The 12,467-nt window shown below is 41.2% G+C and overlaps 1 protein-coding gene across 2 annotated transcripts in view; it reads right to left on the reverse strand.

Moving 5' to 3' along the window:
* The window catches only part of LOC126180933 (uncharacterized), a 131,621-nt gene that overhangs the window by 22,740 nt on the left and 96,414 nt on the right, over positions 1-12,467 (reverse strand). For both annotated transcript variants that reach the window (XM_049924731.1, XM_049924732.1), the window contains exon 13: positions 12,067-12,373. In XM_049924731.1, coding sequence (XP_049780688.1) covers positions 12,067-12,373 — 307 coding nt within the window. The remainder of the gene's footprint in view (positions 1-12,066; positions 12,374-12,467) is intronic.

Consider the following 12,467-nt stretch of genomic DNA (forward strand, 5'->3'; position numbering starts at 1 on the left):
TCAGTGTAATAATCACTTTTACTGCGTAACTGCAAAAATGCCGTTTTATTACCCTGTCAACCCGTGGACCCCCATGTGATGCGATTACAGTGACTTCAATAGACTGTATACGCTTCAAACGAACTGGCGGGTTCTTAATTTGTACGCCAGGGTTATGCCCTTTGTCACCAGAAAAATGTGCACGATGTGAATGCGAAACTAGTACAAGTGTTCGTTCTGAGCAGGGTACTTCACGCCGTTCTGGAAACATTGTCGTGACTGCTAACAATGAAACATAACCCAGCTAGGTAGACAATGAAGTCCATTAGTGAGGCTATTTTTTTCTGCTTGGCACTGTGCACAGTTTCCAGCGAAGTATGAGGTGTATACATGAACTTACTTAATTACTGTGAAATTTGACAACCAATTCATTGATGTTATCTCAAAACTTATAACGTTTCATTTACAAGTAAAGAAAGATAGGGGCCACGAAAATGATTTTTGCATAAAACCGCAGACTGAACTGTCCAGAACAGCACCACAGAACAGGTAGCAAATTGCTAGGGTGCCTGTGGGCTGTTTCCGCCCTAATACGGGAAAAGCCCGTTTCTAACCAGCAAGAGCCCTGTTCAGCCAACAGGTCACAGACAGACAGTGCACTGACTACCTGCGCTGTGGCTGGGCTTCCCCGTTCTTCGCCCCACTCCTCACAGGCAGTCATCTGAGGTGCCAACAGACGACAGTAGCTTTCCTTTATTTCAGTTGGTTGCTTGCAGTTGTTGACGCATCTGATGTATTGGATTTTGCTGAAATCGCATTGAATCTTTCACAGTTATGTTATGCCTCAGTAAAATCAGTGTTAGTGTGAAATTATACTGTTAACTTCTTGTTTTCTTTTTACTTCACCATGAGTGTCATGAAAAAATGTAAATATAATGATGATTATATCAAATACAGTTTTGCTTCTATACAAAAAAGTGGTGTTGACCAGCCGCAATGTGTTATTTGCTATGAGGTATTGAGCAATGATTCCATGAGACCACCGCATCTGGAACGCCATTTGTGGGCAAAGCACGGCGCATTGAAAGAGAAGTTGAATGAATTTTTTGCTGCAAAATGTGATAATTTGAAACGAATGAAGCTGGACACTGCTGGATCCTTCGCTCAGATATCAGAAAAGGTAGTGGAAGCCTCATATGAGTTATTGCTACTTATTTCAAGGACCAAGAAAAGTCATTATCGGAGAGACACTAGTCAAACCCTGTTTGTTGAAAGCTGTTGATATTGTTCTTGGGTCAGAAAGTAAACAAAAACTTTCACAAATACTGCTTTCTGACAATACTGTGAAACGTCAGATTGATGATATGGCCGAAGACATACAAAATCAATTAGTTACGGCTGTCAAACAATCACAGTTTTTCGCAATACAGTTAGACAAGAGTACTGACATTGCGAATTGTTGCCAACTGCTAGCTTTCGTTTGCTATATAGAAAATAAAGCAATTAAAGAAGAGTTGCTGTTTTCTACAGAGTTAAAGTCAACTTCAAAAGCACTTCATATAATGACAGCCATCTCTGAATTCTTTTGTAAAAATGAGTTATCATGGCAGAAACTGATAGGCGTATGCACAGATGGCGCCCCATCAATGCTTGGATGTCACTCAGAATTCGTGCAGATGCTCCGAGAAAAAACCCTAGTGTTACTGCTATCCACTGTGTAATACACCGTCAAGCATTGGCAGCTAAGACACTTCCGAAGGAACTCAATGATGTCTTGAAACTGTGTATCAAAATCATGAATCATATTAAAAAGAGTGCGTTAAATTCCAGGTTATTTACGGCTCTTTGTGAAGACTTGAGAGCAGAGTATAAAACACTTATTTCGTACAGAACTACGCTGGCTCTCAAAAGGAAATATGCTAGGAAGATTATTTGAACTTCGAGACAAAGTGATGCAGTTTTTGGAAAATAACAAACAAACTGAATTGTATATGAAATTTAGAAAGCCCGGTGTTCATGTTGCATTGGCTTATCTGTCAGATATTTTCGAATCTTTAAACACATTGAATTTGAAATTACAAGGTGGAGAGTCAAACATAATTTTTCATCGGGATGCCATCAAAGCGTTTACTGATAAGTTGCAACTATGGAAACGTAAAATTTTAGCCTGCAATTATTCCTGCTCTCCCAGATTGTTTGGAATCCTGGAAGAAGCCCGATTTCAAAACGATTTTAAAGATAACGATACTAAGAGTAAAATATCAAACCATTTGCAGCACCTCATTGATGAATTCGAACGATACTTCCCTAACAGTTGTGATGATAAAATTTATTATAGGTTAGCGACGGATCCATTTCACGTTGACGTGGATGTGTTGCGAGGCAGACCACAAGAGGAAGTCTTAGAAATTAAAAATGATTCTGCAGCGAAGTACGACTTTGAGAAGCTGGATAAGCCTTTATTTTGGGTGAAATATCTCACAGTGTATCCCAGCACAGCAGAACAAGCACTGAAACTGTATTTACCATTTTCAAGCACTTATTTGTGCGAAAGAGCATTTTAAGCGGTAGTGGCGACAAAAAATAAGCTTAGAAGCAAACTCAGTATTGCCAATCATTACGTTGCACAGTTTCTACTATTCAGCCAAGAATTCAAAATCTTGTAAAAAATCCTTCACATTGATTTATTTGTTCGTTTCTTGCCATATGTGTGTTGAAATAATATTTTTATAATAAATACGTCACATTATAAGAGAACTTGTTATTTTCCTCCTAACTATCCTTACATGTAGGTAATACTGTAAAATTACAAAAAACTATTTCGAAGAAACAATATAAAATAAACATAGTGAATCTGATTTAAATATAAATACTGCGTGTGATCCTTATGGATTCTGATGTTACGTGTGGTATGTTATTTCAAATAATAATAGTATTTCTTCTGGATGAAGACACAGCGAAAGTTTATCCTAGATATGGCAAGCGAAGAGTAGTCCTAAAATTGTATACTGGTGAAGAAATGGTGTGCAGCAAGGGAATGTAATCAAGGTAAGGAAGTTGTTTTATTCATATTTTTTTTGTTCTGTGTAGTCTGCAAAATTATTTTGTAAAACTTATTTTTTATTTTTTGTCTGGTTCTGGGAACTGGGCCTTTGTCACTGTTCGGTAACTGTTGTCATTGACATAAATGCCAACCTATGCGTCAATGACAATGGGGAGCGCTATAGGCATACAAATCAGTGATGTTCGTTAACACCGTGACTGAGTGACTATTTTTGATGATGAGTGAAAGTCATAAGCTACACTCAACTTAAAATAATGACCTGCATCCACTAATCTGCAAAGGTCGCAATCATTTTTCCTTGTTTACCAAGGACTTTCTTTGCTTTAGGAGTGGCTTATAATCACTAGACTAGACTGATGACGTAATAACTGCGACTTGATACATTAACAGCCCACCATGTTACATGACGTCACCATCACAAATTTTTCAATAGTTTCTTGATAATTAATAAAAATCTCTATATTTTTTTAGGGAGGGGGTGGGGGCCACAGAAATTTTTTTTTTTTTTTTTTTGCAGAAGGGGGGGGCGTGACAAACAAAAGTTTGGGAACCTCTGGTCTATATAAAGTGCAAAGGATATGAAGGAAAGTCTAGGGAGGTATTGCTATTAAGACCAGAAACACTGAGAAAATAAAATGTACAAATAGTTGCACCAAATTAGTTACAATTTAAAAAAAGAAAGCAATCTCAAATGTTGTTTTGTTTTAGGGCACACAAACAATTAGGGTCGTACATTCCCTATAACACTAACACAAAAGAGAGAAGTTAAAAAAGACTATGTATTAATCCCAATCAATGGACGAGGAGACAGCTAAAAACAGGAACGCGGAGGAAGTTCTATAAAAATGTGCCATAGAGAAACGAAGGTTCAGAACTAAAAGTTAAATGGCCTTTGCCATGTTGCTATGACAGACAAAAAGTAAAACGCGGTCAACAGCTCGCGCATCTTTCACTAAAACGGACAGTAACTACAACAGCAAACACAAAATGGCTCTGAGCACTATGGGACTCAACATCTTAGGTCATAAGTCCCCTAGAACTTAGAACTACTTAAACCTAACTAACCTAAGGACATCACACACACCCATGCCCGAGGCAGGATTCGAACCTGCGACCATAGCAGTCCCGCGGTTCCAGACTGCAGCGCCAGAACCGCTAGACCACCAGCAAACACAAACGAGAACATAAGCAGTTAAAAAAAGGGCATTCCATCAGGAAATGGTTGAGCATCAAAAGCTGAGCACAATGTGCACAAAGTAGTGATGAGCACCACTTAACAAATGATGATGGCTAAAAAGACAGTGCCCAATACGTAACCTAGTTAAAATGATCTCCGTGTGGCGAGGGGGCCAAGAGGTGGTCATTCAAGCTGCTGGGAGAGGCTTAATAACCCATAGCTTCTTCCCATGAAGGGAGGGCCAGTGGCGATGTCAATAGCCTTGGCAGTAGCGACAGTGGCCTCGTTTCCTGTCAGACCAACGTGACCAAAAAACCACATAGAAATCCATCAAGAGTGAGCAAGTGGCATCTTTTCTGGACTCATTGCACTAAGAAATGGACAGTGCACAGCACACAAAAGGCTTTGAAGGGCACCAAGAGAGACTGCGCAGATGATGCAATTGAAAATCCCGTGTGGCCAGATGTACTGTGTGGCCTGATACAGGGCAAAGAGCTCTGCTTTAAATACTGAGAAATGTTCTGGACTGACAAAGGCACACCCAACACCATGGTCAGTCCGGGAACCATCAATGTACACAAAGATACTATCACGAAGTTCCGTGAGAAGGGGTCATGAAACTGAAAGCAATAGATTGAGGCTGGAGTAGTGTCCTCAGGAAGCGAATGAAAGCCAAGGTGAACACAGGCCACAACATGATGTCACGAAAATTGCAGGTAGTGTGAAGTTATGCTGCCAGAGCATGAGCTGAAAGCAAACTCCAGGAGATAACAGAGAAGAGGGACGCACCCCATACTGGCAGTCAAAGGAGTCATAGAAGGAGGCAGCACAGGACAGGTGGCCACGCATGGCAGACAAACGGCGTGCACATATGCATAGGAGAAAGCCACAGTTGTAGGACAGCCGTAGTATGGCAGCTTCTGCATACAGAATGGGCTACTATAAAAGGCACCAGCGGCCAAACAGATGTCATGATGGTGGATAGTATTTAGGCGGCATAAGAGGGATGGATGTGCAGATGTATATATGAAGCACCCTTAGCCTAGTTTCGAACAGACAAGGGACTGGTGCAAACGGAGCAGGGTGGTTCGATCTGCTCCCCAGGAAGTACCATTGAGGACATCTAGAACACTGAGGGGCCACATACAGTGGGCTGCGAGGTAAGACACGTGGAGGACCAAGACAGTTTCCTATTGAGCAGGAGCCCCAGTAATTTTGTTTCAGTGAATGGAAGGGCCAGAAATTCATACAAACCGTTTTGTCAGTGGAAAAACGAAAGACACTGTTGATGTTCCATGAGTAATGACAATCAAGACATCGATGAAGAAACCACTCAACGAGACAAGTCCCTGGAGAACTGCAATAGATGGGAAAATCGTCAATGAAAAGGGAGCTAGAGATGCCTGGCAGGAGACAGACCATCATAGCGTTAATGGTGATAGCAAAGAGGATGGTGCTCACGATGGAATCCTGAGGCACACAAGTTTTCTGGATAAAGGTGTCCGAAAAGGAATAACCCACATATACCTAGAAAACTCGGTCTTTTAAAAATTCCTGAAGGAAACGAGGCATGCAGCCTCGGATGCCCCACGTGTAGAGAGTACGAAGGATACCAGTTCTCCAGTAGGTGTCGTAGGCTGGTTCCAAATTGAAAAACATTGCCACAGTCTGGGATTTCTGCAGAAAACCATTCATGACATGGGTGGACAAGTGACGAGATGGTCAACTGTAGAACGTCGCGTTCAAAATCCATAATGTCAGTGGTTAGTAAATTGCAAGACTCGAGTCGCCATACCAGCCTGGCATGAATCATATGTTCCATCATCTCACAAACACAGCTGGTGAGAGAAGTGGGGCGGTAACTGGAAGGAAGGTGTTCGTCCTTACCGGGCTTAGGTATGGGTATGACAGAGGCTTCACGCCAGCGTCTGGAGAATGTGCCTCTGCCCGGATGCGGTTGTATGTATGAAGCAGAAAGTGCTTGCCCACAAGAGAAAGGTGCTGCAACATCTGAATGTTATCATCATCTGGGCCTCGGGTGGAGGATCAAGATGGAGTGAGAGCATGACCTAGATCCCTCATAGTAAAGGCAGCTTGTAGCAATCATGATTCAGAGAAGAGAAGGGTATCACCAAAACCTCCTCCACTCGTTTCCGATGGAGGAAGACAGGGTGAGGAGCTCGAAATCTCCACGAAATGGCAACCTAAGATGTTGGAGATAGCAATGGGTCCACAAGGACATTGTCTCAGCCATCATAGGTTGGCCCATACGACGGAAGAGGGAGTGGAACTGTTAAAAGTACTAGTGAATAAAATCCAGCTAGCTTTTTTGCTATCCCGAATAACAAAACAACACTGTGCATGCAACTGTTTATAACGAATGCAGTTTGATATCTTAGGATGACGGTCAAATACATGGAAAGCATGTCTCCGTGCACGAATTGCGTCGCGGCATGCCTCCGTTCACCAATAGACCAGGACATGGTTTGGTAAAGAGGAAGTGCGAGGAATGAAATGTTCTGTGGCATCGAGGATAACTTTTTATGGTATTCTACCTGGTCATCAGAAGTGAGGAAATGTTTTTCGTCGAAGGCCACCAGGGAGGAGTAAAGCCTCCAGTAGACCTTAGTAAGCTGCCATTTGGGTGTGCAAGTAGGTGAGATAGGTGTCAGCAAACGGATAGCACACAGGAAATGGTGGTTCGAGTATGTGTCAAAGGGACCGGACCACTGAAGACGACGGGCAAGCTGGGCAGTGCAGAAGGATATGTCCAATTGGGAAAAGGTGGGAGTGGAGTCTGAAAGGAATGAGGGTACTCCTGTGTTAAGGCAGAAGTTAAGTTGATTGAGAAGGTCAGTTAAGAGGGCACCTCTCAGACAGCCTCTGTTACAATCCCAAAGGGGATAGTGCACATTAAAGTCACCAAGCAGCAGAAAAGGGTGAGATAGCTGCCCAATAAGCTGGACATTGAATGATAGAGGGATGTACACAGTACAAAGGGAAAAGATTAAGTGAGGGAAAAGATTAAGTGAGGGAAAAGATTAAGTGAGGGAAAAGATTAAGTGAGGGAAAAGATTAAGTGAGGGAAAAGATTAAGTGAGGGAAAAGATTAAGTGAGGGAAAAGATTAAGTGAGGGAAAAGATTAAGTGAGGGAAAAGATTAAGTGAGGGAAAAGATTAAGTGAGGGAAAAGATTAAGTGAGGGAAAAGATTAAGTGAGGGAAAAGATTAAGTGAGGGAAAAGATTAAGTGAGGGAAAAGATTAAGTGAGGGAAAAGATTAAGTGAGGGAAAAGATTAAGTGAGGGAAAAGATTAAGTGAGGGAAAAGATTAAGTGAGGGAAAAGATTAAGTGAGGGAAAAGATTAAGTGAGGGAAAAGATTAAGTGAGGGAAAAGATTAAGTGAGGGAAAAGATTAAGTGAGGGAAAAGATTAAGTGAGGGAGGAAACAGTGAAATGCAACAGCTTGAAGGTGCATATCAGGTAGATGGGTTGACTATGAACGTCATCTAGTACAAGCACCATGACTCCCCCTCGAGATGGGACGCCATCCTCTGGGGAAGGTCAAAATGGACCAAGAAGAAATACGAGAGCTCAAAGCGGTCATGAGGATACAATTTTGTTTCCGGAAGGCAGAGAACAAGTGGATGCAGCAGTTCTATGAGCAGCAATTAATCCTCTTTGTTGGATCGAAGACTGAACATTCCACTGGCGGAGAGTCAAGGCAAGGAAAAAAACAAAGGGGTAGCTCCTTGGTGGCTGCCGAGTGGCAGCCTCTGAAGACTCGCTACAGAGGCAGCTCCATGAGGTCTATAGAAGTGTCAGCATTCTTCTGTCAGCCTGTGGAGTTCATGACAGAAAAACAGTTGGTGTTGTGCACCGGTGACATGGATGTTGGCGGGGCAAGGGTAACACACGACAACATTGCTGAAGAGGATATTCGAGTCGGCAAAGGACTTGGATGTTGGATGGCTGGAGGGACATAGGAAGTCTTCACGGGAGTAATCCTTCTGTTCTTTCTGGCCTGCCAGTTGTGTAGCTGTTGACTTCACCCCATGAAAAAGAGGAACCTCAAAACCCTAAGCGAAGGAAGAATAGGAGAAGGTGAACAAAGAAAGAAAAAAGGAATGAAAAACAGTGGAGGGCATCCTGATATTGACTACTGCAAATGAAGAATACATTTCCAAAAACAGCCCAGTCATGTTCCCCAAGGGAGTGGAAAAAGAACTGCAAGAGGATAGACATGCAGTATGGAAGGAAAAACAGGCTGCTATGGCTGGGGCCTTGTGGTAGCCTATCAGGAACCTGCCAAAGAGTGGCAAGTCCCCTGCAGGGGTGCCGTAAGTTTAGAAGGACGATACATATCTACATCTGTACTCCCCAAACCACTGTGGTGCAAGTGGTGGAGGGAATACTGTGTACCACTTATAGTCATGAAGAGTTCGCAGGAAGAACGACTGCCAGTAAACCAATATTTGGGCTCAAATATCTCTAACTTTATCTTCAGAGTCTTTTCATGAGATTTACAGAGGAAAAAGTAATACACCTGTTGACTCTCCTAGGAATGTACACTCTCAGAGCTTCAACAGTAACCCACACTGTGATGCAGAATATAGATATTTTATGGAAATAAGTGTTTCCGGCGATTGTTCTACAATCATGTAGTCATAGAATAGTGGCTCTTTTTGTCTATGTATACGCAATATGTTACATTTCTTTATGATGAGGGTCAATTGCCACTCCCTGTACTAAACATCAGTCCTACGCAGGTGATCTTGCATTTTGCTACAATTTTATAGCATTGCAACTTCTCTGTATACAACAGCATCATCTGCACACACGCACGCACTCCGAGAATGACATGCTAGAAAGTCCAGAAACTATTCAATCCAATCACACAGTTGGTCTGATAGTCCGTACACTCCTATTTTATTCATTACGTGGCAGAGCAGAACTGTACTAAATGCCTTACAAAAGTTAAGGAACACAACATCTACCGGGGTGCTGGTATCTGCCACCTTCAGGGTCTCTTTGACGAACAGAGCAAGTTGTGTTTCATGCAATCGTCGTTTTTAGAGCCCATGTTTACTCCTTTTCAGAAGAGACTCATAATAATATGCTAGCATAAAACATGTTCCAAAATTCTACAACTGACAGATTTGAGAGATACAGGACTACAGTTTGTTTCCAAGAAGCTATCAGGTATGGAACTTCTCTTTTATTGTTGTGGTATTCTGTTATGAAAGATATCGGTCCCTGGTCTGGAAGAATGAAAAAGGAAGAAAAATTGTCTCCATACTTCTAGAGCCAAAACGCTACCAGCCTGTTTAACCGCTGCTAGACAGGTGTTCAAAATTTATAAAGGGAAAACAATGAGAAAGTCAAGATCTCAAGAAGCAAGTATGATCACTCAAGGACTAAATAAATCTTCCTATTTGACATAGGCCTACAGCTGTTAGCAAATATGAAAAGTTAACACATAGCTAAAATCAGGGGCCCTATCCTGTATCTTTCTGCCATTTTGCTGATCGCTTCAGTATGCGAGCGCACCGAATGGTCTTGCTTTCTAAACAGAGCCCCAATATTATTCAGTAAGCATTTCGAAAGCGATGCCGAATGATCCTAGTGAACTGAAATGCTGTTGTCAGTTCTCCTTGCACCAACTAATGAAAAGCAATCTACCTCAGATCCGCGCATACGCACTGCAGCGCCTTAGTGGCACGAACTCTAAGTGGCTAGCAGACGACACAGGCATGCCACTCTTCATAGTACCGAAAAGTGTGGTTAGAGTACAAATACTGTTCAAATTTCGCTGACCACAGGCTTCCACAAATGCATGATAACAATAGAATATTGACTGTGTTCTGGAAAATGTTGTATATATCACATTATGTCATTTTATTCTCATTCACATCAACGTCTTGTTTTGGATTTTATGTTTCAGAATACAAGTTAGGAATGTAGCGTAGTACCACATTGTACAAATATATCAGTAGAAACCCAAAAAATTCGTCATTTTTTTCTGTTTTCCGCTGTTCCTTAGTTGCCTCAAAATTCATGGAGGTACGTTCCCTCTATGCAACTAATTGAAGGCAGTTTCTTTATTGCCACAAATGTTTCGCTTCCTTTATCCCTGATGATGTTTCACAAATAAAAGAAGTGAAACTCACACAGGAATAAACTGTCTTCAATTAGTTGCACAGACACAACACAAATCGATGAACCCGAAAAATTGTTTAAGAGAGTGTCAAAGAACAACAAGTTGCATAGAATGTGGTCGTAGCTCACTCCTAGAGATCTGAAAGATGAAGCAGCCTGCTTCCCTATAGAGTATATCAATGATTTGGTTCATAAAAACAAAATTTTAAAAATCAACTTTTCGAGAGCGTGTGGTGAATGCAGAAATAGAACTTTGTTGTTGTTTATAACATGCATCTGATGAATCAAAATGTTTCATTTATGGTGGTATAGTCTGAAAATATTGCGGTGGTAACCTTTCATCTCCGTCTACTGTTATTAAAGAATTGATCGCAGATAAATACTTGCGACAAGCCTTAGTATAAAGACGACTGCTGCTAGTTTCATTCACAGTAAGTAATGTTGTGCTCTTAGATTCCTGTCTGACCACACTGTTGTAAATCGCTACGTATTCAAAAAAAGGTGAATTATTTGTGACAGGTAGTAGTATAAATGTCACTGTCAGTTGTTTCATGCACAGTAATTTCATCCTTCATTTCTTAAGCGTATGGAAGTCACGAAATCGGAGATACTCATTACTGAGAAAGCACGGTCTTATATGTAAATTCCAACGAATATTTCAGAAAAATGCTTAACTTTGATGATTAACGAAGTCTCAGAATGTGTTGAAAAAAAATTCTTCGCATCCAGCTGTATATATGAACCTACGCCCTTTGTCACAGCAGTCCATTGCCTTACCAACTTCGCTGCTAGAACTTGCTTGCTGGTGGTGCTGTATTTTACGTAATTTCATTTGAGAAAGACGCAGACTGACTTCATTGCCGAATGACACGAGCGTAAGCTGTAAATGCTTGAAATTTTGGAAGGTTTCCTCTATCAGACTTCACAAAATTCCTTTGAATTGTCACTTAAAAGTTTTAAACACTTTTTGATAATTAATATGTAAATCATTTGCAGAAAAGTACACAAAGTCACTAGTAATTTCAGCTAACACTCATGTAATATACGTAAGCAGAGCTGGTGTCTTGATATTTAATGATCTTTAAACTCTTAATTGCATAAACATAACAGGTATTTTGAGAGAATATTGACCGAATTTTTTTTTTTTTTTATGTTGTAATCATTGGCAGTAACTACCTAACCAACCATATTTCTAACAAAGGATAATAGTCTATTATGAACTCACTTTCCCACTAGATGCGTCCTATGGTGATTCTTTAATAACACAATCATTAAATAAAAAGCTAAAACTGCTCAATATGTTTAAAATAACAAATGATAGGTATAAATAAACGACAGCTAACTGAAAAACCTCTCTGTACAGTTGTCGAAAAATCGGCAGGAGGACTGTTCAGTAACAGGTCTCAGAAGCTTACTGAATAGGAAATTTGGATAAAGAACTGAAAATGATGTCACTACCGAGACTAGCCTATTGCACCGATTGGTATGAACAATATAGAATAGGGCCCCAGTGCATGACTTTCAGGCTGCATCTGTTACTAGCAGAGCAGCTGATTCAAGTTGAAATGCTGATATTTTATATGATAACTGGAAAACCTTCTACCTTTTATTATATTGTACTAATGATCGTAATAAAACATAGTTTATCCAAGATTGTGCATTACTCTGTGCCTCATAGACTATGTACCTATCAATTGCTTCTCTCATCCCAGACAAGAGAGCCCGACGAAACCAGTCACATCGAGCAGCAACTATAACTCTGTGTGCCCTCACACTGGCCGCTTCCTCAGGCTGTTCTTCTAACTGTTGAGGTTCGGGCTGTGGCTGCGGCTGTGGCTGGGATAACTGTAGCTGTGGTTCACTGGAAGGTGATTGTTGTGCTTCTTCAGACCTGCTCCTCTCCTTGCCACCATGTCTTGAAGTTTCATTACCCTCCTCAGCTGCAGTCTGCTTTGTCTGACTAGCTGTGTGATCTATCACACAATCTGGAGCATCTGCAAGTTTACAAGATGGACATTTGCAGCATGGCAGTCACACTGTAAATTTATGTCAACAACTGACAAAGATGGTGATAATGCGGCTGCATCT

Source organism: Schistocerca cancellata, chromosome 1 (assembly GCF_023864275.1).
Source record: "Schistocerca cancellata isolate TAMUIC-IGC-003103 chromosome 1, iqSchCanc2.1, whole genome shotgun sequence".
Lineage (NCBI taxonomy): Eukaryota > Metazoa > Arthropoda > Insecta > Orthoptera > Acrididae > Schistocerca > Schistocerca cancellata.